Source organism: Chiloscyllium punctatum, chromosome 35 (assembly GCF_047496795.1).
Source record: "Chiloscyllium punctatum isolate Juve2018m chromosome 35, sChiPun1.3, whole genome shotgun sequence".
In the NCBI taxonomy this organism is placed as follows: domain Eukaryota; kingdom Metazoa; phylum Chordata; class Chondrichthyes; order Orectolobiformes; family Hemiscylliidae; genus Chiloscyllium; species Chiloscyllium punctatum.
Window position 1 is genome coordinate 10,636,004 of NC_092773.1, and position 26,480 is coordinate 10,662,483.

At 47.2% G+C, this 26,480-nt stretch overlaps 1 protein-coding gene across 2 annotated transcripts in view; it reads left to right on the forward strand.

Annotated features, from left to right (window-relative positions):
* The window catches only part of LOC140459642 (anthrax toxin receptor 1-like), a 149,689-nt gene that overhangs the window by 81,677 nt on the left and 41,532 nt on the right, over nt 1-26,480 (forward strand). For both annotated transcript variants that reach the window (XM_072553955.1, XM_072553954.1), the window contains exons 13-16: nt 4,570-4,665; nt 7,894-7,932; nt 19,671-19,769; nt 21,410-21,580. In XM_072553955.1, coding sequence (XP_072410056.1) covers nt 4,570-4,665; nt 7,894-7,932; nt 19,671-19,769; nt 21,410-21,580 — 405 coding nt within the window. The remainder of the gene's footprint in view (nt 1-4,569; nt 4,666-7,893; nt 7,933-19,670; nt 19,770-21,409; nt 21,581-26,480) is intronic.

Genomic DNA, 26,480 nt, shown 5'->3' on the forward strand with positions numbered 1-26,480 from the left:
TTGGAATGTCAGTGTGGATTTGATGGGCTGAATAGCCTGCTTCCACACTGGAGCAATTCTGTGGACCGGCAGTGAGCAGGAAAATAACTGCATACTTTATACTGTCCATTCCAAAAGAGAACACACAGACATGCACACAATATGGATCAACCTTCTGTGAAGTCATGCAGTGACTTGCATTCATGTGGCACCTTTATGAAATCACACATTTAAAGGGACGCAGTTGCATCTGATCACTGTGGTTCCGATCCTGAGCCCCAGGCTATATTTCTCAGCACACAGGGCAAATGGGTGAAACTTGAATTCACCAAAATCTGGATGAGAGAGCTGGCCTCTTGGTCAATTTTGGGGAAACCCCATCTGGTTCACTAATGTCCTTGAGGGAAGGAAACTGCCATCCTTACCTGGTCTGGCCTACATGTGACTCCAGACCCATGGCAATGTGGTTGACTCTTAACTGGGCGATTAGGGATGGGCAATAAATGCTGGCCTCGCCAGTAAATAATTAGAAAGAAACTCACAGGGAGATAGTTTGGCATGTTGACTTTCTTTCTCTCTATTTTTGAAATAGTGTTTTCATTGGACGTGGGGTGTCACTGGCTGGGCCACTATGCATTGCCCATCCCTGGTTGTCATTGGCATTTGCCTGTCCCTAGTTGCCCCTTGAGACGGTGGTGTTGAGCTCCTTTCTTGAATCACAACTGCACCTGAGCTGCAGGTAGACAGTGAAGGAATGGTGATATACTTCCAAGTCAAGGATATTATTGTGAGTCAAGAACAGTATTATGGTGGCAGAAAGGATACTTGAGGACTCCTCTACAGAGGTTGTATGGGTCACCCTGTTGGGAGTTTTCTGTAGGCCTCCAAATAGTTCCAGAGATGTAGAGGAAAGGATAGCCAAGATAATTCTGGATAGGAGTGAGAGTAACAGAGCAGTTTTTATGGGGGTCTTTAACTTTCCAAATATTGACTGGAAACGCTACAGTTTGAGTACCTCAGATGGATCAGTTTTTGTCCAATTTGCACGAGGGTTTCCTGACACAGTGTATCGACAGGAGAAAGTGAGGTCTGCAGATGCTGAAGATCAGAGCTGAAAATATGTTGCTGGAAAAGCGCAGCAGGTCAGGCAACATCCAAGGAGCAGGAGAATCGACGTTTCAGGCACAATTCCTGAAGAAGGGCTCATGCCCGAAATGTCGATTCTCCTGCTCCTTGGATGCTGCCTGACCTGCTGCGCTTTTCCAGCAACACATTTTCAGCACAGTATATAGACAGGCCAACAAGGGGCAAGGCCACATTGGATTTGGTACTGGGTAATGAGCCCGGCCAGGTGTTGGATTTGGAGGTAGGTGAGCACTTTGGTGATAGTGACCGCAATTCAGTTATGTTTACCTTACTGATGGAAAGGGATAGGTATATAACGCAGGGCAAGAGGTATAGCTGGGGGAAAGGCAATTACGATGTGATTAGGCAGGATTTAGGATGGGGAAGGAAACTGCAGGGGATGGACACTCTTGATATGTGGAGCTTATTCAAGGAACAGCTACTGCGTGTCCTTGATAAGTATATACCTGTCAGGCAAGGAGGAAGTACTCGAGTGAGGGAACCATGGTTTACCAAAGAAGTTGAATCTCTTTTCAAGAGGAAGAAGAAGGCTTATGTTAGGATGAGACATGAAGGCTCAGTTAGGGTGCTTGAGAGTTACAGGTTAGCTAGGAAAGATCTAATGAGAGAGCTCGGTAGAGCCAGGAGGGGATAAGAACTCTTTGGCAGGTAGGATCAAGGAAAATTCTAAAGCATTCTAGAGATATGTCAGGAATAAAAGAATGACGAGGGTTAGGGCCAGTCAAGGACAGTAGTGGGAAGTTGTCCGTGGAGTCCGAAGAGATAGGAGAGGCACTAAATGTGTATTTTTTTGTCAGTATTCACACTGGCAAAAGGCAATGTTGTTGAGGAGAATACTGAGATACAGGCTATTGGATGAGACAGGACTGAGGTTAATTAAGGAAGAGGTGTTAGCAATTCTGAGACATATGAAAATAGGTTAGTCCCTGGGCTGGATGGGCTTTATCTGAGGATTCTCTGGGAAGCCAGGGAGGAGATTGCAGAATCTTTGGCTTTGATCTTTGTGTCATCATTGTCGCCTGGAATAGCGCCAGAATATGAGGATAGCAAATGTTGTTCCCTTGTTGAAGAAGGGGAGTAAAGACAACCCTGGTAATTGTAGACCAGTGAGCCCTACTTTGGTTGTGGGTAAAGTGTTGGAAAAGGATTATAAGAGATAGGATTTATAATCATCTAGAAAGGAATAAGTTGATTCGGGATAGTCAATGTGGTTTTGTGAAGGGTAGGTTGTGCCTCACAAACTTTATTGAGTTCTTTGAGAAGGTGACCAAATTGATGGATGAGGGTAAAGCGATTGATGTGGTGTACAAGGATTTCAGTAAAGCCTTTGATAAGGTTCCCCACGGTAGGCTATTGCACAAAATATGGAGGTCTGGGATTGAGCGTAATCTAGTCGTTTGGATCAGAAGTTGGCTAGCTGAAAGAAGACAGAGGGTGGTGGTTGGTGGGAAATGTTCATCTTGAAGTTCAATTATTTGTGGTGTACTGCAAGGATCTGTTTTGAGGCCACTGCTGTTTGTCATTTTTATAAATGACCTGGATGAGGGCGTGGAAGGATGGGTTAGTAAATTTGTGGATGACACTAAAGGCGGCACAGTGGTTAGCACTGCTGCCTCACAGCACCAGGGACCCAGGTTCAATTTCAGCCTCAGGTGACTGTCTGTGTGGAGTTTGCACATTCTCCCCGTGTCTGCGTGGGTTTCCTCCGGGTGCTCTAGTTTCCTCCCTCAATCCAAAGATGTGGAGGTTAGGTAAATTGGCCATGCCAAATTGCCCATAGTGTTAACTGCATTAGTCAGCAGGAAATGGGTCTGGGTGGATTACTCTTCGGAGGGTCGGTGTGGACTTGTTGGGCCGAAGGGCCTGTTTCCAAGCTGTAGGGAATCTAATCTAATCTAATCTCGTTTTAAGTCAGTGGACAGTGCGGAAGGATGTTGTAGGTTACAGAAAGACATAGATAAGCTGCAGAGCTGGGCTGAGAGGTGGCAAATGGAGTTTAATTCGGAAAAGTGTGAGGTGATTCACTTTGGAAAGAGCAACAGGAATAAAGAATACTGGGTTACATTGTATAAATTCTTGTAGTGTCAATTAACAGAGAGATCTCGGTGTCCATGTACATAGATCCCTGAAAGTTGCCACCCAGGTTGATAGGGTTGTTAAGAAGGCATACAGTGTGTTAGTTTTTATTGGTAGAGGGATTGAGTTTCGGAACCATGAGGTCACGTTGCAGCTGTACAAAACTCTGGTGCGGCCGCACTTGGAGTATTGCGTGCAGTCTGGTCAACGCACTATTGGAAGTATGTGGAAGTGTTGGAAAGGATTCAGAGGAGATTTACTAAGATGTTGCCTGCTATGGAGGGAAGATCTTATGAGGAAAGGCTGAAGGACTTGAGGCTGTTTTTATTAGAGAGAAGAAGACATACAAGATGATCAGAGAGTGATAGGGTGGGCAGTGAGACCCTTTTTCCTTGGATGGTGATGGCGAGCACAAGGGGACACAGCTTTAAATTGAGGGGTGACAGATATAGGACAGATGTCTGAGGTTGTTTCTTGAGTAGTAAGTGGAATACCCTGCCTGAAACAGTAGTGAACTCACCAACATTAGGACATTTAAATGGTCACTGGATAAACATATGGACGAGAAGGGAATAGTGTAGGTTAGCTGGGCTTCTGATTGGTTTCACAGGTCGGCGCAATATCAAGGGCTTAAGCGCCTGTACTGCGCTGTAATGTTTTACGTTCTAAGTCAAGGTGATGAGTGGCTCAGAGGGAGGATTTCCATAGGCTTCCCACTCTCTGGGTGTACGCATTTCCTCTCATCTTAGCTCCAAATCATTTCCCCCATGACCCCTGGATTCTGGACTCCGTGGTCATCAGGAACATCCTTCATGTGTTTACCCCTGTCTAGTCCAGTTACCTCAATCCTGTTTACCTCATTCACCGACCCTGGAACCTGGAGGGGATGGTGTTCCCATTTATCTCCTGCCTTTGTCCTTCCGGGTGGAAGTGGTTGTGAGTTTGGTAAGTGCTGGGTGAGGAGACTTTGCTGCGGTGCATCCCTGAAATGAAATGATTAGTCCCACTCTCCCAGCTCCTTCCTCACACTCGCCCACTTCACTTATCCCATTCCCTTCTGTGTGGGGAAGGAAACTGGGAAATTGGGATGAACTGAAGAACTGGCCGACTGAGTTGCTTCAGGCATGAGGGACTGCGTGATGGCTCCAGGATATTTACAACGCATGAGAAATCAAAGGGACAAATTTGGGCCAAACATGGGATTTGACAACAACAAAAATAGACAGAAATCTCGATGGAAACAGAGCAGCCAGGCCGTTCCAATGTGTCAGAGCATCTGTTTTCCATGCTAACTCATCATGGATCTACCATGTTTGCTGTGTTGAGGACTTCCTAATCTGACTGTCCCTTCTGTGTTTCTCGTTGCAGTCAGACGGAACTATTCTGGCGATAGCGCTCTTAATCCTGTTCCTGTTGCTGGCACTGGTCCTGCTCTGGTGGTTCTGGCCACTGTGCTGTACTGTGGTAAGTCAAACATTCATCCAGGCACAGCCTTGCAAACTCATTGTTTTAAGCCACGCGACACTTAGCACGGGAGGAGCAGCAGCCAAATTAATCAGCATGAAGTGACAAAGTAAGTAATCTCACACCACGGGGATTCAATCAGCTGGACAGCCAAAACGGAACAAACTTTGCACAGCCCTGGGCAGTCCAAGTTACAAGCAAGGACCCTTTTCTGCGCATCAGATCAAAGTGATTTCATCTTGTTTTTGGGAACGTTATGACTGGAGGCACACTCTGTGCACTGCACAGGCAACTTCAGTGCTGCCAACAACACAGATTGATTGTTTGGCTGAACCCAAACCTCTCATTTAGTGGACGGGACGCTGTGTCCAAGATCTTGAGCAATCTTTCATTTCATCTCCCTGTGCAGGAAGCACACAATATGTTTCCATTCCCAAAAGTGCGAGGAGGGTTGGGTGATTGTATTTCTGAATGAATAATTCAGATGCCTCCATTGTGAACCCAGCTTTCCACAACTCAGTTCGCGCCTAGAAACACAGACAATGGGAACGCGAGGAGGCCATTCAGCCCTTCCAGCCCGCTCTGCCATTCCAGACCATTTTGACTCACTATCCAACTCAGACCCGGCTCCCGTTTTCTCTCCATACACCTTGATCCCTTCAGCCTTCAGAAATATATCCATCTCCTTCTTAAAAACTTGCCATGTTTTAGCCTCATCTGCCTCCTGAGACAGGGATTTCCACAGGCTCCCTGCTTTCTGAGTGAAGACATCTCAGTCCCATATGGTTTCCCCTGTGACTCTACATCTCTATGACTCTTATGAGCCTCCTGGTCATCAGGAACATCCTTCCTGTGTTTATCCCTGTCTAGTCCAGTTATCTCAACCCTCCATATCTCAGTCACCTTTAGACTGTGATCTCTGGCTCCAGGCTACCTGCTCACATGGAACATTCTTCCTGCAGTTATGCACTCCAGTCCTGTTCGAAGTTCTTCCCCCTGAAATGCCTCATCAGTCACTGGGGAGAATGGAGAGCTGAGGCCACAGTCAGATCAGTCATTATTTTACTGAAGGGTAGAGAAATCAAATAACTGTCCTGCACCTTACTCACACCTAACCACATTGAAAATAGTGAGTGAGGGAGAGGAATACTTCAATCCTACAGCTCCAATAAAACTCAAAAAGCTCAACACCATCCAGGACAGAGCAGCCACTTGATTGGCATTTCATCCACTACCTTCACCATCCCCTCCCTCCCCCACCGACCCTCAGTAGCAGCAGTGTGTACCATCTACAAGATACACTGCAGTAATTCACCAAGGCCCCTCAGACAGCACCTTCCAAACCCACAACCACTTCCATCTAGAAGGACAAGGGGCAGCAGATACATGGGAACACCACCCCCTGCAAGTTCCCCTCTGAGTCCCTCACCATCCCTCACCATCCTGACTTGGAAATATATCACCGTTTCTTCAGTGTCACTGGGTCAGAATCCTGGATAACCCTCCCTAACAGCACTCTCGATGTATCTACTCCTCAAGGATGGCAGTGGTTCAAGGCAGAAGCTCAGCTCCAACTTCTCAAGGGACAACTAGAAACTAGACAACTGTCTCCGAAACTCAGACGAGCTGGGAAAGACATTTTAAAGAAAGGAGAGTACATTCACAGTTGGTTCAGAGGTTATTGATTAGACTGGATTCCCTACAGGAATGGGAACAGGCCCTTCAGCCCAGCAAGTCCACACCGACCCTCCAAAGAGTAACCCACCCAGACCCATTTACCCCTGACTAATGCACCTAACATTATGGGCAATTTAGCATGGCCAATTCACCTGACCTGCACATCTTTGGAATGTGGGAGGAAACTGGAGCACCCGGAGGAAACCCACACAGACACGGGGAGAATGTGCAAACTCCACACAGATAGTCACCTGAGGCTGGAATCGAACCTGGGACCTTGGTGCTGTGAGGCAGCAGTGCTAACCACTGAGTCACCATGCCACCCCCTTTGGTGGGCCCTTAGTGACTGTGCAGGCTCTCTGAATGAGCTATCCAAATTGTTCCACCCATCAGCTGTGGCCCCTTCTGTCTCCACATCCCTGCAGGGATTCTCCTGCTTTATTGACCCAGCTCCCTTTGGAACGTTCCTGTTAATCTGCTTCTCCATGCCCTTTCAGGCAGTGAGTTCCAGATCAGAGCTCTCTCAGTCAGAAACAAATCCACATCTTCTCTCCTAATCTCGGTCACCTTAAATCTCCACCTCCACAGCTACTGGAAGCTGTCTCTTCTGATGTTCCTGAATAGAACCCCCTCGTGATTTCAAGCATGTTGTCTTGCGGAGTCATTGAGATCTGCTGCACAGAAAAAGGTGCTTGGGCCCAACAAGTCTGTGCTTGTCAAAAGCAGCCTCCTCACAAGTCAAATCCCCTTTCCCAGCCCTTGGCCAATAGCATGCTGCCCCTTAGTAAGGTTATGTTGTCCTTGGTTTTTCCAAACTGGGTCATAAAGGCAGAGGTGCCGGTATGTCTGGAAATGGTTACTCAAAACAATGGAAGGGGAGTGGCCAGTCCTCCCAGTTCAGGGTTTTGCTTTTCCAGTTTGGTTCAGTTTTAGCAAGGAGTCGGAAAACTGCTAGCAACCGAGAGAAGCAGCTCCAGTGAAAAGAGGTTCCATGCTTCAACAGATGTTTCATACCTGAACTATCTCTCTGAAATCTCTCCAGCCTGTAAGAACCTGTGTTTGACTTTACCATTTGCCAAGGGGTGTGTTTATGGGATGTTGTAGGGATTGGAACAGTCCCTTAATTAAGTTGCAGTACAGAGTCAGTTGGATTATCAAATAAGTTGTTAATTCTAATTTCTGTTTTTCTTTTGTTCCTGTTTCATTGGTACTGTGTAAATAAATTGTTTTATTTAAAGGTGAGTGGTTTGACCAGCTGCATCACACCTGGAATATCCATTTTACATCTGCCTTTAAAAAAATTAAAATAGGCTCTGGGCTACCTCTTTAAAATGTTTTAAGGTGGGGATCTGGTCTGACCTGGTCCATAACAGTAGTATGTCTTGGCATGGCAAGTGCACAGCTCTATCCTTCTTCAATGTGATGAGGATTTTGGTCTCCCTCACCCTTACATTCCATGTTCCCCATTGCCCTCATGGTACTGTTTGAATGAGAATGTTTGGTATCTCAATCAGCTTTCTAATTCCTCTTCCCTCTCCTCCCCTCCTCCAGATCATCAAAGAGCCCCCTCCACCTCCCATGGATGATGAGGTAAGTCCTGTTTTTCTCACCTTCCCCACTGTGGTGATGTCAAACAGTGAAACCCTGGCTGGAGGGTGTCAGAAATTTCATTCAGCAGCTGGCTGGGTGGCTGTGATGGACAGAGAGAGAGAGAGAGATGAGATACATCATGATGCTGAGTTTGGTTTTGATGTAGAAATGGGACCTGTGGAGAATTTTAAACTTGGAGGCCTTGGCTGTTTGAGGAGAGGGAGGCCGGCTGGGAAATGAGCTGCCCATTGCTTCCTACCTACTCCATTGAAGTGGATGGAATTCTGTGTGGCCAGGGAATTGAGCTTAGGGTGAATGGAGCGAGGCTGAAAGGGCAGCCCATTGGACATTGTTCATGAAGGCAGATGCACATTAGACATGAAACCAAATGGACCAGCTCTTGCTCAATTTCCAAGTCCTTGAGATCTGCAGCAGCTATCTCGTGAGCAAAAAGCAAAGAGGTGCTCCCATGGTCTCAAACATCGCCCTTGCTCTGCCACTGTCACTGCCTGTTTGAGGCTGTTCAGGTGACAGGTAGATCACAGCCACTGTGCTGGTGCTGTCTGGTACACTGTGCACCTTTAGCCCAGAATTGGTGTGAGAAAAAGCACAGCCCAAAACGTCGATTCTCCTGCTCCTCAGATGCTGGGCTTTTCCAGCGCCACACTTTTTCTCAACTCTGACTTCTCCAGCATCTGCAGTCCTCACTATCTCCTGTTTAGCCCAGAGTTACTGACAGTTCGATCCCAGATGCTGAGATTCAGGCCATTGTCTCTGCAAACAATGGGAGCTGTGTGTGCAGTCCACAACACCCCAGCCTGTCAATATGTGTCAGCCTGGGGCAGCTGCCAGATAGTGATGGATGTGGAACTTGTTGGCATGGACGTGCATCATTGGGAACTGTGTTCTTGGAATAGGAAGGTGTGCACATGACAATGACCCAGTGTCATTGACAAGCTTCCCATTGCATCGGAAGCATAGCAGCATTAATATATGACCCAAGGGTCACCCATTTTTCTCTGTTAGCCCAGAGGGTGGTTACAAACACCCTTTCATAGCGGCCGTTCCACACCAGGGACATACATTCTTTGTCAAAGAATCCAGGCAGCTCCTCAATCTTTCAAACACAAATCACCAGATTGATTCCACAAGTGAGGGATGAGGGATTGAGCAGTTTGGGTCGATACTGTGGAATTAAGAAGGATGTAAGGAGATCTAATTGAGGTGTACAAGATGCAAAAGGGAATTGATGAAATGGAGAGGATGTTCCCTCATGTGGGGCAATCAGAGATTGAACGAGAGATTAGAGTTTCAGGATAAGGACCTGGACGGATTCCAAACAGAAGTGAGGATGAATGACTTCTCTCAAAGTGCTGTGAATCTGTGGATTTCACTCTCTCAGAGTACGGCCAATGCTAGGAGATTGAGTACATTTAAGGAGGAGACAGGGAAAACCATCAATGAGTTATGGGTTGAAGGGGAAAGGGCAGCATGCAGGAAAGTGGAGTTGGGGCCAAGATGGGATCAGCCTTGTTTGTGTTAAATGGCAGAGCAGGCTGGAGGGGCTGAATGGCCTCCTCCTGCTCCTAGTTCTCATGTACTTGGTCACGATGACAACATAAAACTGTCATCGATTGTTCCAGAAACCCATCTGAGAGGTGAATATGCCTGACTGAAACCCAGTCTGGGTTACATCGGATGACAGATCCACAGCTGGATTCCCAACTCCCTGAACAAGCCGCTCAGTTCAAGGACAAATATGAGGACCGACCTGAAAAAAGTGAATAAATTTCTTTGGATTATGCTGGATCGCAGTGTAATTTGATATTCAAAATGAAGAAGAAAGAGAACAGTGTGGATCCATACAAGCTGTTAGTTGTGAGTGCTGGGCTCAGTGGATTTAGATTAAATCGAAGAGGTTCAAGAGAAATAGTGGGAGAAATCTTTCAGTCTCGAAATTGTGAGGCTAAACAGCGATAATTAAGGCAGCGATCTTGTTACTGTTTCCGAGTTTAAAGAGGTGTTTCAAAGAGAAGAGATGAGAAAGGAACAGCTGACTCAGCACACATAGGATTCAACCACAATGTGTCCCAGTTGGGTCAAGTATTGTTTAAAACACACGTCCTCTCAGTCATAGGGCAAAAGACATCTTTACAAGACAGCAACAGGAGGGGTATCAAGATCTTGGACTAAGTGTAGAGATTATCTTGTTTTTATTTGTAAATGTGACAGGAAGGTGTCGACACGACAGGCCAGTTAAGAATCAGAGAATTCCCACAGTGCAGAATAAAGCCATTCGGCCCATTTAGTCTACACTGACTCTCTGAAGAGCAGCCCACCCAGACTCAGTTCCCCACCCTCTCCCCATAACCTCACATTTCCCATGGCAAATCCACTGTGACCTGTACATCTTTGGAATGCGGGAGGAAAGCGGAGCACCCGGAGGAAACCCACGCAGACACGGGGAGAATGTGCAAACTCCACACACTCAGTCAGTCACCCAAGGCTCACCCAAGATTCCAGCCTTGGGTGACTGTCTGTGTGGAGTTTGCACATTCTCCCCGTGTCTGCGTGGGTTTCCTCCGGGTGCTCCGGTTTCCTCCCACATTCCAAAGATATGCAGGTTACGGTGTATTGGCCGTGGGAAATTACTCCACAGTGTCCAGGGATGTGCAGGCTCGGGGGGCTTAGAGCTGAAAATGTGTTGCTGGAAAAGCGCAGCAGGTCAGGCAGCATCCAAGGAGCAGGAGAATCTGGATGCTGCCTGACCTGCTGCGCTTTTCCAGCAACACATTTTCAGCTCTGATCTCCAGCATCTGCAGTCCTCACTTTCTCCCAGGGGGGCTTAGCCATGGGAAAGGCAGGGTTACAGGGATAGGGTAGGGCGTGGGTCTGACCCATTCTTCAGAGGGTCGGTGAGAACTCAATGGGCTGAACGGCCTGCCTCCATACTTTAGGAATCCTATGAAATCTGTGCTGACTATCCCTGATCAATCCCTGTCTTTCCAAATGGTGATTACTCCTGTCCTTCGGATGTAATTTTCCCAATAATTGCCCTACCCGTTGATGTCAGGCTAACTTGTCTGTAATTACCTAATCTATCCCTGTTGCCCTTGAACAAAGGAAGCATATTAGCTAACCTGTAGTCATGTGGGACTTCATCTGTGGCCAGTGCAGTATTAAATATCTCTACCAGCATCCCAGCAATCTCCTCCTTTGCCCCCTATAGCTGTCTGGGTTAGATCTGATCAGGATCTGGAGGGGAATCAAAGAATGAGGGATTTGGATGATGTGGTCTGGAACGAGCTTGGATTTTTTGTTTCTGCTCGAATCAGTTGAAGGTGAGGCCTTTAAAATCATGCATAGTTTTGTGAGGATAGAAAGGAAATGGTTGTTTTTACTGGCATGCTGGCTGGTAACTGAAGAGCCAGGAGGTGGTGGAGATGGACAGGGAGAGTGTTTCTGTGCGACTCAGAGTGCAATATGCTGCAGAGTTGGTGGGCAGGGATTCTGCACTGGCTTTCGGATGGGAGGGAAGTTCACACTTGGAATGGGAACATTGCAGAGGAACAGGAAATGAGCATGGGAGGGGATTGGAGAGTGCAGGGAAGGTTTCGCTCCCTGCAAGACTCTGCACAGGCACTGTGGGTTCAGGTCTCCCCTTATCCTCTCCTGTTTTCATTCTGATCGTTCGGTGATCCCGCCTGGTCCTTCATTGCATGGCACTCTGAGGGAAGTGGAGAGACAGAGAGAGAGACAGAGAGAGAGAGAGAGAGATCCCTCAGCAGAGGCATTCATCCTCACCCTGCCTCACCTCATTCTCAGAGGGTTTTCGGCAATGAGAGGATGGATGAAGAGCAGGGAAATTATTGAGTGTAGCCTGGTTGATTCTTTCTGCACACGTTGATGTCCAGGATGACCTGAGCTCCGAGATATCTGGGAATTGGGTTTTTGAAACTTCAGGCTCTAGCTCTGATTATCTGTCTGCTCCTCCTGAAGTCAGTGATGGAATGTTATCGAATTGACTGCAGGAAGAACCCCACAGGTTGCTGCAGTAACAGACAGGAGGGATCTCTCTGTCACTCTGTCTTCCACAAGCTGCTTACTATGGCTGCCTGCGTGGTGGTACAGCACCACCCCGCCCCCTCCCCCCCCCCCTGGGAATTAAAACTGGGAGTTATCCTGACAGGTTGGTGTCTGTGACTGTCCTTTCTCGTTCTCAGTAAAATCATAATGTTGTAAGATATTGGAGCAAAAGTAGGCCATTCAGCCCATTGAGTCTGCTCCACCATGCAAGAGGATCACAGCTTTGTGGTAGATGTTAATATTCCAGGTGAAATTCTTCACTGTGTTCCTTAATGTTGCAAAAGGGAACTCCTCATCCCAGTCACACCCAGAGGGTGCCACTCTCTACAGCTGAGACAGGCTGTCCCGTGGTTTGAGGGCTGGCTCTGGGATTTCTGGCTGAGACAACCCAGAGCAGCTGAAGGTGTAGGAAAAGCTAGATTTCTCAAAGCCAAGAACGTCGAATTATATAAAACCTCACACAACTTCAAGGTATTCCAAGTGCTTTACCGTGAGGTTGCAAAATGGGGAATGCCGCAACCGATTTGTGCACAGAAAGATCCCAATCGTAGCAATGAGCTAGGTGTCCGCGTCAGCCAGGTGAGGCCTGTATTGAAGGTTAACCGTTAGCCAGGATGCCAAGAGCACTCCCCTGTTCTCCTTTGAAGAGAGTGATGATATCATTCATGTTGTTTGAAAAGCTCCTGTGCAGAATGGCACCTCCAACAGTGTGGCACACCCCTGTACTGCACCGAAGGATCAATTCAGCTTCTGTCCTTGGGGTGGAGCTTGACCCCTGAACCTACTGGCACCGAGGTGAGAGTGCGAGAGTGGGCCCCTGTTTCAGGATGCAGAGAAGGGGCACAAGGTGAGGCAGAGTTTGTTTCAGAAGAAGTGGAGGAAGAGCAAGATCTTGCCAACTAACACGAAAGATGTTCCTTCCGTTGACATTAATGAGTGAAAAAATCCAACCCGTTGGCTGATCGGTGGGTTGGAGATAAGGCTGCTTTATTGGACATAGTTTCAGCTTTGCAAGCAGGTATTCGTTCTGAATGAATGGAGAGAGAATGGGCAAGGTCATAACTGCAAGGCTGCCTTTCTGCATTTCACCCTTCTGATTGAAACGATCAGGATTTTGTTTTTAAATTGGTGGCCAGCCAGCAGAGGGAAAGCAAAACAGACAAAAAAAGAATTGAAAGGAAAATCAGATCATTTGTGACACGGCCAGCCTGTCAGGTGTACGGGACAGTCAGATTCCAAATGTGGAAACACACCGTGTGAGTCCTGAGTGTTCATTTCCATTCATGTTGTGCCTGGATCTTTCAGCTTCAGACCTGCAGTTTCAAACAGCAAGCCTCCTTGCCTCAGATGATCTGTGATCAAAGCTACAAAAGTGCAGCCACTTATTGTATATGACCCTGAGACAAAACTCCATATGGAAATTACTGGAAGCAAAATATGTGACAGGACGGACCTGGAATTCTCAGTGTGGTTCATCTCTTCGATGTGGTCCATCCCCAAAGTCTTCAGCTTGTTGAAAAATGGGCCTTCTGCCTGCCCATATATTTAGCTTCACAGATGACCATATCATGAAGGGCTTTTGCCTGAAATGTCGATTCTCCTGCTCCTCGGATGCTGCCTGACCAGCTGTGCTTTTCCAGCACCACATTTTTTTAACTCTGATCTCCAGCATCAACAGTCCTCACTCTCTCCCAGATGACCATATATGTTAAACACATAAACTCTGAGATTTGAGCTTAAAGAATAAGGAATTCTTGAAGGCAAATGTTAATGGAGCCATCACCAAGTTGGAACCCCCTGGGGCTAATCAGTTTCACTCCTCCACACTTCCCAGGGAAACGTCAGGGACCCTGCCAAGTGATGGTCCATCAGAGAGAGCAACAGCAATTGCTGGAAGGTCCATCAGGTCCTTCAGTTGATTAGACTCCTCTTGGAAGCAGCTGAAAGAAATGGGAGGATTGTTGGCGCGTTACCATGAAATGTTTCAACATCAAACCTGAACAGAGCTGGAGAACCTCAGCAGGTCTGGCAGCATCTGTGGAGAGACAGAGAGAAGTAATCTAAAGGAGTCAGACTGGACTGGAAACTCTCTCTGTCTCTCTCACACCCCCATAGATGCTGCCAGACCTACTGAATTTCTCCAGCACTGTCTGTGCATGGTTTCCCGTTTCCAGCATCTGCAGTTATTCTGCTTTTATTCAAACGTTTTTCCATGTCTTGTGAATAGAGCAGGGAGGTGGATGGTGTCTCCTTCACAGATGACTAGCATCCAGGGACTAGCTTCGACTCTGGCCCCCTGCCCAGTTTGGACAACAATTTTACTGTCAGCTCGCCCCCCCCCACCCCAACCTCCTCCCTCCCTCATCCCCCAACTCCTGCTCCACCCCCAGCCCCATTACAGCTTTTGGGGTTAGTGGAGGTATGTGTCTGAACAGAAGAACAAAATGGAAAAGCCCCAGTCTCTGTGCACTCTGCAGGGGCCACAGTGCATGGCTGTGCAGGGAATATTCAGAGTAAAAATGATCACTTCCTCAGTCAGCAATGAGTGTGACAATTTGTCTTGAACACTGGTTGACACATCTGTGCTGCTCATTGGGTCAAGAATTTGGAAGATTTTGATTTGATCTGATGTGATTTATTATTGTTGCATGTACCTGAGTACAGTGAAAAGTTTTGTTTTGTGTGCAATACAGACAGATCATACCTTACGGAGTGCATGAGGGTAATTGAACAGAGTGAGGAACACAGTGTTACAGTTGCAGTGTAGGTATACAGAGAACAAGGTCAACATGACATTGAAAATTTGAGAGGTCCATTCAGCATTCTAATAGCAGCAGGGAAGAGCTGTTCTGGAACCTGTTAGTATGTGTGTTTAAGCTTTTGTATCTTCTGCCTGATGGAAGGGGTTAGAAGAGTTGATAACTGGGGTGGGAGGGGTCCTTGATAATGGTGGCAGCAGGAAGTGTAGATGGGGGCCAGTGGATGGAAGGTTGGCTCGCGTGACGTGATGGTATGGGCTGTGTTCACAAATTGTGGTAATTTCTCACTGTCCAAGGCAGAGCAGTTGTCACAGCAAACCGTGATGCATCCAGAGAGTAGGGTTTCTGTGGTACATCTATAAAAATCGGTCAGAGTCTTTACGCTAATGCCACATTTCCTTTGCCTCCTGAGGAAGTTTCAATGTTGTGTTTTCTTCATCGATGTGGATGGACCAGGGCAGATTATTGGTGATCCCTGAATGGGAAAAGGGCTCTCTCAATGCGAGTTCAATCTTTACCATTCAGTTTCACATTTGGGAAGCTTTGATTCAATCACAAAACTATTTTTCTGCCTTTGGCTGGTAAACAAAAACACAATTATTCGGTTGTTACGTGACAAGGATGCACTGTTTCAGTGTCCCAGAGACAATACAGTATCGCCCACTTGGAGGAGCGACTGATGACCCAAGGCCTTTGATTGGTCACTGCGGGAGAGAAGAGGGCTCAATGGCCAGGGTTTAGCCCTGAACCAACCTCACAAAAAACATCTTGTTATCCTGACATTGAGCACACTCTTGTATCTGAAACCTTCCTGTGAGCAAATTGGCAGCTGCTGTTCCTCTTTTTGAAGCAGGGACTCTGATACAATTCTGCTTCGCTGGCTGGAAAACACTTTGAGACATCCTGAGGCTGTGGAAGGTGCTATGTAAATGCAAGCTAGTTCTTTTTTTCCTTCCTGTTCATGACATGACCTGTGTCTGCAGGACCCTTCCTTGTGCCACACATTAGGAAGTAATAACAGCACCAATCAGGGCTCAGAGACTCAAAGATGTTCACAGCATGGAAAAGGCCTTCCAGCCCATTGAGTCTGCACCAAACTCTCCTTATCCAACTGTCCAGCACTTGTCCCGTAGGCTTGTATGTCTGCCCATAACAAGTGCACATTGGTGTGTTTCTTCAATGCCATGTGGGATTCTACCTGTCCCATCATCACAGGCAGTGCACAGTCTGTGAAACATTGGTATCTCCACCTCTGAGACAGACTGGTAACAAGAAGCTGTTCTCCGTTGGCTAGTGTACTTTGTAATGACTCGTGGATGGAAAAACACCCCCAGATACAGCATGAATCAATTGTGTTCTCAGACAACAAGAGGAAGACCACCGAGAACGATAGAAAAATGTCACCGTCGGCTTGTCAGGGATTGTGTTCAATGTTGAGTGAAGCCTGTTGCTCTTGGGGCATAGTGAGGGGAAGTAACAGATAGATGGTTGGCATTATCAGTGGTTGGTATTTCCCAGCATCCCCACTTGTTTCTCCCAAACAGACACCAATGGATGACTCCTCATTATTAAAAATGCGTCCAAGCTGCGGCTGGGCCATCCCTAATTGCTCAGAGGGCAGTTAAGAGTCAAATACCTTGCTGTGGGTCTGGAGTCACGGGTAGGCCAGACCAGCTAAGGATGGCAGTTTCCTTCCCTAAAGGACATGAGTGAATCGGATGGGATTTGACAAGTGACAGTGGTCACATGGTCACTGTTCAGATCTCACCATTTGCCATGGTGCACGTCAGAGCTATGCCCAAGAACATGAGGGTCCCTGGATTACTAGGCCAGTGGTATTACCACTCCAGCATTGTTTGTTGTGTGTGTGTGTGTGTGGAGGAGGGCAGGGAATGTGTGTGTTTGTTGTATGTGCTGTCCAATAATCAACAATGGTTTCATGGTCACCATGAGACCATTAATCCCAGATTCTTTATTGAATTCCAATTCCACCATGTGCCATGGTTGGATTCAAACCCCAGATCACCACAACACAAGTTGAGCTTCCCGGATTAATAATCTCATCGCCTCTGTGTTGGTTGACTACGTTGTCTGTGTCAGTGTTGGTGGATCACCTGCAGCTTCTCCTTCACTGGTACTTCCTCTGGGAATGCCTGATACTTTGAGTTTGTCAGAGACGGCTGTCAAAATGCCTCCACTGGGGTCATTCACTTTCAGTGCTTTCCCAAGGTCAGCAACACCCAGGTTCAGGACAACGTATTCAGGATCATAGTCATCGTGATGTACAGCACTGAAAGAGACCCTTTGGTCCAACTTGTCAATGCTGACCAGATATCCTAACATAATCTAGTCCCACTTTCCAACACTTATATCCCTCTTAGAGGCCCATATCCCTCTAAAACCCTTCCTATTCATATCCCCATCCAAACTCCTTTTCAATGTTGCAATTGTACCAGCCTCCAGCACTTCCTCTGGCAGCTCATTCCACACACGTACCACCCTCTAAGTTGCCCCTTAGGTCCCTTTTATATCTTGCAGCTCTCACCCTAAACCTATGCCCTCTAAGGTCACCCCTCAGCCTCCAACGCTCCAGGGAAAACAGCCCCAGCCTATTCAGCCTCTCCCTGTAGCTCAAACCCTCCATCCCAGGCAACATCCTTGTAAATCTTTTCTGAACCCTTTCAAGTTCCACAACATCCTTCCGATAGGAGGGTGTTGATGCTGAAGGTTGTGGATGTGGGGCCAATCAAGTGGGGGCTGCTTTGTCCTGGATGGTGTTGAGCTTCTTGAGTGTTGTTGGAGCTGCCCCCATCCAGGGGCAAGTGGGGAGTATTCCATCCCACTCCTGACTTGGGCCTTGTCGATGGTGGACAGGCTTTGGGGAGTCAGGAGGCAAGTAACTCAGTACAGGATTGCAAGCCTCTATGCTTGTCCCATGTCGTAGTAAATTGCATTTGCTCTCTATTGGTGTTGATCTGATTCTCTGACCCACAGCGATAGGGTTGTGCTAACAGTGCAGAGAAGCTCAGGGCTCTTTTTTTATTTGTGATATCAAATGGTTCAATCCATTGGAGCTAACTTGTGGCTGCTGCTTTTGTTTCTCCAGCTCAGTTGATGAATAATGCAGCTCACAGTCCTGCCAGTATGAATTGGTCCCCCACTTGGAAAATGGAAGAAAATACTGCAGAGCAGAGTGCCAAATCCAAGTTGGGATGCCTGATAGCTTTCACTGGAAACTGTGTGCCAAACTTGCTGGTATTCCTCAGATGAATGAGAATACTTTTCAGGCACCTCTTCTGGGTCACTTACAGTAAGACAGCACAGGAAGGAAGGAAGCCAGTTGGCCCATTGTGTTTATAGGGAACTATCCAGGTTCATGCCAACTCTTGGACAGTAACCCTGTGTGTTCTTAACATTCATTCCGGGTTCATCTGCAAAGGCTTCTCTGTTTGACGACCCTCTGAGGCAGTGAGTTTCAGTGTCCCCCTCACCCCACCTCACCCCTGAAACCCCCTGTATAAATCTCTGCTTTAAACCTCGGAAATGCACCCCTCAAACAAACGTGTCCTTCCTCCCCAGTCTGGTTAGACCCCCTCATCGTACCCATCCTCATCCTCCTGTGCTTCAGGGACAAGAGTCTCGGACATGTCCAACCTTCCATCATTGCAAGTGTTCCCGTTCACCTCGGCCAATCTCCGCTGCACCCTCAGGGTCTGAGAAGCACCTCGCTTTGCAAGCTCCCAGGGACAGAGGGACTGTCTTATGACAAGAGGCTGTGTAGGCTGGGCCTGTACTCATTGGAGTCGAGAAGAATGGCAGGGAAGATGTGGAGTGGTTGTTCGTGCCTTGTGGGAGAGTCCGGGACCAGAGGGTGTAATCTCTGTGTTAAGGCAGAGATGAGGAGGAATTCCTTCTCTCAGAGTGGAGTGAATATTGTGGGATTGTTCGCTGCAGAGGGCTGTCAAGGCTGGGTCATTCATAGTTAAGACAGGTCGATGTTTAAAGGGAATCCAGGGTTATGGGGAAAAGGCAGGACAGCAGAGTACAGGGTTATTAGATCAGCCATGGTGCCATTGAATTGTAGAGCTGACTCAATGGGCCGAATGGCTTTCTTCTGCCCCTGCGTCTTACGGTGTTGGCTCAGCCAGACTGCTATCGGTTGGCTCGGAGGAATTCAGTCTATGTTTCCATTGTGCCCAGGACCTGTACAGTTAAGTGGAAGAGTGTCGAGGCTGGAGAATCAAGACCAAGTTCAGTAAAGCACAGGCTTTTCTTTGGAACAGAGCTGCTGCTGGATCAAGTGAAATCTCCCAGAGACCAGATGGAGAAACATGGGGGCTCAGAGGGATAAAGAAACCTCGCTTAGCTGGCACATTTGAAGTCAGGAAGATTTAATTTGATGAAGCAACTCTGTTTTGAAGTGATCCTCATTTGTAAACACAGAGAGGGTGATTGCAAAATCGACCAAGTGTTATCAATCTCCTCTGGCCCGCTTCAACATCCATGACATCAGAATTCTTCCTGTTTTTATATTTTCAGGCAAGCCAGGCTGAGACATAAGCAAAATATATTGTATACAACTTCGATCCTGTTGGGTCTGTGCCCTGTGTTCATCTCTCTCTCTCTCTCTCTCTCTGAAGCTATCACATGTCTGCAAAGCCTCTTTTCACTGTTGGTTTCCAAGTCAATGGGTTGTGTCAGGGTCAGCCTTGAAGGATGTCTTTTTTTGGGGTGGGAGTGGGGGGGGAATGGCTTTCAGAGCTGAGGTATTTCCTGTTGTCCGATTTCCAGCCAGAATTGAAACACGGTTTGGCTGAGCACGAGGTGGATTGTTTTGCACATGTTCTCTCACTACCTACTCTCTCTCTCTCTCTCTCTCTCTCTCTCTCATAGGAAGACTCTGATTCTGAAGGCATGCCCAAGAAGAAATGGCCAACTGTGGACGCCTCCTATTATGGAGGTCGAGGTGTGGGAGGGATCAAAAGAATGGAGGTAGGAAGACAATCCTGAATGTAAGTGAACTGAATGGGTTTTGTTGAGCACAGTGCCAAGGTTTCTAAGTTGCCAATTGCAACACCATCTCAGGGAGAAAGGTACCCAGGGACAGCTTCTTCAGTTCCAGGAGTAGTTACTGTATGACTCGGTCACCAACCCACAATACCACCTTCAGTACAGGCCACCTTGCTCCAATCCTTGCCCTCTTGTTTTGGTGATCTGGGGGTGGGTGATAGACACTGAACGGAGGGGGAGAGGCACACTGTGTCTCTTCGGAAAATGGTAATACCTCTTTGGTAAATCATTAGCTTATTCAAAACAATCCAAATGGGTGGCAAGTGGTGAGGATAACACAAATGGTTTGAGCGATCGTCATTCAGGAGATGATCATAATCATTTTATGTCGAGGTCGTGTATGACTTAAGAAAAGGATCGCACAGTATGATCCCATTCATTCCAACAAGCATGGAATGGTCAGACAGTCACACAGTACTGAACAGGCCCTTCGGCCCCTTGAGACCCATTATAAAAAGTCTACTGCCCCAGCATTTTCTCGTGACGTGCAGAGATCAGGAGATTGACTTGGTTAAGCTCTCTGTTGTGTTCTGAGCAGCTATGTGGGTGCTTTCCCTTCCTGATCCAGCTCCCCCCACTATTACCAATCCTACCCACCCCCCCCAAACCGGAAGGTTACTTGGGAAGCCTTGAAACAGTTGGGCTGTATCCTGATGCCATGAGCTGACCTCCTGACCATAACTGGCAGAGGAGCTGTCCCTAGCCCAGGGTGGATCTCCCCGCATGGGGTTACCATTCGAGAATGGCCAGACCCCAGAGGAATGAGTAAATATCTCACTGCCGCCACCAGCTCTTTCTGTCGCAGTGTTTATAGGAAATAATATCACAGTCAGGCTTCTCTCCAAAATGGAACTTCTTTATCATTGTTTTGCCTACACTTGTCTGCTGCTTTCCCACTCACCCAAAGAGTTTCCTGACTTCTGTGGGCTTGTTAAAACACTCCTGCCTCTGTCCTCCACCTGGAGGAGCTTCAACACAGAGTTACCTTTCACCCAGCCCCCACACCCACACTCTCAGAGTCTTTCACCCTCGCCATCTCCACCTTTGTTTCTTCTCTTCCCCCTCTCCCGCACTCCTCCCCTCCCATTGTCAGGTAAAATCCCGTGAGATGTTTCCCATCCCGCTCTCTGGTGCCCAAGCCAACCTGCTCAGCCACCCTGAGGGTACTGTTCTGTGTCTCGGTGGAATGGAGCTGAGGGGCCGAATGGCCCACGTGTGTCCCCTCTTTCTCATGAAGAGATTCGCTATCGTCTTGCCAAATCGTTATGAGCAGGAATATCCTGGTCGGTGAAGGACACACGGGGTCACAGGTAAATCCAAGTAAGATGGGTGGGGGTGTTTGACCTCTCTCTCTGCCTGACTGCATTCACCGCAAATCACGCTTGACCCATCTATTGTGAACCGATTGCCCACTCACCTCGGATTGGCTGACGGGATCTTCCTTTGCGTGCACCATTGCCCAGGCCGTGGTGCCACAGGCACCCATCTTGCCACCGAGGCAGCCAGCTGAGACCCAAGCCCCACAGGCAGCTTCTCAAAGGCCGGTGTTCCCACTTTTGCAGGTCCGCTGGGGAGAGAAGGGATCGACCGAAGAAGGTGCCAAGTTGGAAAAGGCCAAAAACGCAAGAGTTAAAATGCCGGAGCAAGAGTACGAGTTCTCCGAGTTGGGGATTCAGAACAACAACAGAGCTCGGCAGATGAACGCCCCCAGGAAGTGGTACTCACCAATCAAGGTAAGATCCCTTCAAACTCAACACAGCGGCTGCTCAGGGCAAAGGCGCCTAGTGAATGCAGGGGTCCACACAGTGTGGAGGAGAAGGAGAGATTCATGTTGAGAAACTTCAGAACCCAAGTCCTGCACTTGAGATCGAAACTGAAGGGGGTTACTCCAGTCTGTTGCCGCACGGGTGGTGGACAATTGGAATCTTTTAACAGAGCAGAAAGTGCTGCAGGAACTCAGATCTGGCAGCCTCTGTGTGGGGGTGAGAGAGTGATCAACAGGACTCACGTTTACTGTCTGAAGAACTCAGCAGGAATTGAAGAAGAGTCACTGTGCTCAAAATGTCAACTCTCTTTCTCAGACCAGAGGCTGCTAGATCTGCCTGGGTTTCTCCAGCACTTTCTGTTTTTATTTCAGATCTACCAGCATTTGCAGCGTTTCGACTTTACAGGAAGTCTCTCATTAAACATTTCATATGTTCAAGTACTTTGAAGAAACCCTATCTGCTTTAAAATGAGGAAACATGGCAATATTGAGTCTAACCGAAGCCACGAGGAGAGATTGGAGAGTTTGGGGGATGTTTTCCTGAGAGCAGAGATGGCTGAGGGCGTGACATGGTTGAGGTGGACAACATTGTGATGGGTAGAGATAGAGGAGGCAGGAGGAACTTGTTTTCCTGAGCAGACAGTTCAAAAACCTGAGGTCAGCAATTCAAGCTGAGTGGCAGAGGGGATGTGAGGAAGAATGTTTTTACATACAGGGTGGTGGGTGTCTGAAACTGACAGCATAAACCCGAAACCTGCATCTGCACCTTTAGTGCTGGAAGCTGTAGAGTTATGGGCTAGGCACATGAGCACAGGATTAGAAAGGGCATCTGGTTGTCTGTGAGTTGGCAAGAGTAAGATGGGCCAAATGGTCTCTTTCTTTTGTTGTTTCATTTCACGGTTCTAAGCGGCCGTTGTGTGCAGACAGAGAGAGAGAGGGGTACCAAGTCAATGGAAGGTGATCTTTGGTCAGTACTGAAGGAGGAGGAGGGGAGAGGGGTAGGAATGAACAAAAAGGAGTCCCTGAGATAGGGTGGAGGGCAGGAGGGAATAAATCACAAATGCCTTCACCATGCAACGGCCAAGGAGAGTGCTCATAGAACTGAGAAACAGCAGCCAGATCCAACTGAGGTAATCATGAACGGTTTTGTAGTGAACACCTGAATGCAATATGTCGGGAAAGGAAGGAGGGAAAAAAAATACAAGAACAACCCAGCAAAGCAAAACAAAAAAATCAATAAAATAAAGACAAGCAAAGGTTGTCACACTAAACACCAAATCCAGAAGGCTATAGAATGTTAAAAGAGAAGGGGTTGGTGATTTGTTTGTATGCCTGTGTCCGTGTGTGTGTGTGCACGTGCATGTCTGTATATGTGTGTGTGCTCTCAGTGCTGCCTTGTTGTGAGAGACCGAAACGAGAAATCTTCAACTTAAGGTCAGCACTCAGAAATCCAGTGTGGAATTCAGGATGAACCTCTTCACTCAGAGAATCAGGAATTTCCTTCCTTGTACGGGGAATGTTACCAGTACATCAGGATGCTTGAGAAACACTTGGACCAGAAAGGAATTGAGAGATTGGTTGACGCTGCGAAATGAACAAGGGGTGTGGATGAAGCTTAAACAGAGCACTGCCAAGTTTGGTGGAGGGGTTTGATGTTGGGGCCAGTCTGATTGAAAGGGAACACACAGTGTGTTGGGTTCCAATGCCCCAGGCACTGGTGGATTGTTTACAATGGGCAAGAATCCATTCCGAGGTGATAAATGAAGAGACTGTGAACTGCACGCAGAAACGCCCTTTGATTCCCATCTTGGCAATGATTCAGAAAGCCCACAGGACCACATGCTGTGATGGATGTCTTTGTCCCTTTCAACATTATGGGTCACTGGAAGGGTACATCTGGGCTGTTGACATTCACTGCCCAAGACCAGACTACCAAAAAACAATCGACATTCAGAGAACATAGACAGATTACTGTGATTGCAGCAAGTCTTCACGTTGGGAATAACGTCTTGGGAAACAAATCTCTCACCTTTCGAGGATGCACAGTTCACAACAGGTGAATGAACACAGGTTCTATTGCTCAGGTTGGGTGTACAATACAAGATCGAGTACTTGGCTTCAGATCCTCCAGCAGAAATGTGGACAACTGTATTGAAACACCTTCTGGTTGGCTAAGATTCCAACATCCAGTGACTCCGATTACAACACTCTCCAACTCCACCACAGGCAGAACCTCCCCTTTCTTAAAATGACTCAGACTTTGAAGGTCAAACATCAACAACGATGCATCGAAAACAAATCTGTTTTGTTGGTGATGATTGCCCAACAGGCTTGGCCAGTTTGCAATTAGGATGTCTTTGACTGTTCTTCTCAGAGTCCTGGAGGTTTGACCTTTGAGCTGATGGCACATTGGGCTGGAATTGTTCAGCTCGTCAACAAGAGTTCCTGCTTTGACTCTGGCAAACGTCTTACTGCTGGCTTTGGAAAATAATCATCATCATCACAAGCCTTGGAACAGAGGGCTGACTGGCATCTGACAAATTGTAATCGGAAGCTTGGAAAAAATCAAGAATGAAAAGGAACCCAAGCGCAAATCAACAGGAGAGAGTTCTTTGAGAACTGAAAATAATTGTGAGAAAGGTACTTTGTGCACAGCACTGGGTTTGATGCAGGATTTGACTTCATGGCTTTCAGTTTTGTTTCCTGTCACTCAGAGATTCCCCAGTTGCCAACATTTCATCAGCACCTCTTTTCTGACATACATCCATCTCAACAGAAACTCTGAGTGTCCCATAACCATACAAATGCACTCCAGCCGGGAGTGGTGAATAGTGAAGAGGAGGGCCAACAGGTGAGGGGGTGTGTTCACTTGCATAAATGGTACGAATCTCCCACCAAGACCTGGCTGAGATATTTGTATCATCCATTGTCACGGGGGGGGGGGGGCTGTAAGACTGGAGGGTAGCTCATGTGGTGCAATTATTTCAGGAAAGCTGTAAGGAAATGCCAGGAACCTATAGTCTGATGAATCGGACATTGGTGATGGGGAAGTTGTTGGAGGGAATTCATGTGTTTGGAAAGGCAAGGACTGATGAGGGATCGTCACCATGGCTTTGTGTGGGGGAAATCATGTCTCACTAAAGATTGAGTTTTTTTGTAAAGTTGACAAAGAGGATTGATGAGGGCAGAGCAGTGGATGCTGTCTACATGGTCTTCAGCAAAGTGTTCAACAAGGTTCCACACGATAGGCTGGTTAGTAAAGTTAGATCTCATGGGATCCATGGAGAGCTACTCAATTGGATACAAAATTGGCTTGAAAGTAGCAGACAGATGGTGGTGATGGAGGGTTGTTTTACAGACTAGAGGCTTGTGACCTGTGGTGTGCCACCAGGCTCGGTACTGAATCCACTGCTTTTCATCATTTATATAAAAATTATTTGGATATGAACATCGGAGGTATGGTTACTAAGTTTGCAGATGATACCAAAATAGATAGTGTAGTGGACAGATTATCTCAGACTCCAATAGGATCTTGATCAGATGGGTCAATGGGCTAAGAGACAAATGGAGTTTAACTTAGGTAAGGTTGAGCTGCTGCATTTTGGAAAGGCAAATCAGGGCAGGACTTATGCACTTAATGGTAAGGTCCTGGGAAGTGTTGCTGAACAAAGAGACCTTGAAAGTGGGAGTTGCAGATAGACAGGGATAGTGAAGGCGGCATTTGGTATGCTTTCCTTTATTGGTCAGAACATTGAGTCCAGGAGTTGGGAGGTCATGTTACAGCTGAACAGGACATTGTTTAGGCCATTGTAGGAATACTGTGTTCAACTCTGATCTCCCTGCTTTAGGAGGATGTTGTGAAACTTGAAAGAATTCAGAGAAAATTTACAAGGATGTTGCCAGGGATGGAGGATTTGATGTACAGTGAGAGGCTGAACAGGCTGGGACTGTTTTCCCTGGAGCGTTGGAGACTGAGGGGTGACCTTATAGAGGTTTATAAAATCATGAGGGGCTTGGGTAGGATACATAGACAAGATTTTTTTTCCTAGAGTAGGGGAATATAAAACTAAACAGCGTAGGTTTAAGGTGAGAGGGGACAGATTGAAACAAGTTTGAGGAGTAACTGTTTCATGCTGAGGGTGGAATGAGCTGCCAGAGGAAGTGGTGGAGGCTGGTACAATCACAACATTTAAAAGGCATCTGGATAGGGACATGAATAGGAAGGGGATATGGGCTAAGGGTTAGCAAATGGGACTAGTTTAGATTCAGACATCTGGTCAGTGCAGTTGGTCTGAAGGGTCTGTTCCTGTGCTGTATGACTCAATGCAATCAACATTGGGCACCTCCAGGGCAGGTGACCAACAGCTTGGCCAAGGAGGAATATTAAGGAAGGAAATTCTGGAGCTCAGGTGAACATGAACAGCACAGCAGTTAAACTGGGAAATGTGCGAATCTGTAGAATGGGAGGAGGAGATTTCCAAGCAGCTTGAACACACAGAAATGTCGAGCTCAATACCACCTGACAACATCACTGTTCGGTGACCTGTCTTGACAAGATCTGGGAGTATTTGTGAATTTTGTGCTGCTCCCATCCTTTTACAGTGCTGTTCTCAAATACCTGCAACATATAAGCAGTCCTGTGTTCCTGTTTATCGTGCGGTCAACGCTCCTTCTACACTTTTATCCTACCCCTTTGTTATGGACCAGACCCCTCAACAGATTTGAAGAAGGTAGCCTCAACCTTAATATTTTCTTATTTTAAAATCAGATGTGAAGGTCCATGTTTCAGATACAACGCAACTCATCAAACTCATCAATGTTTACCAAAGCAGAATTTATTTAAAAAGGGTAGTTCAAATGCAAACAAA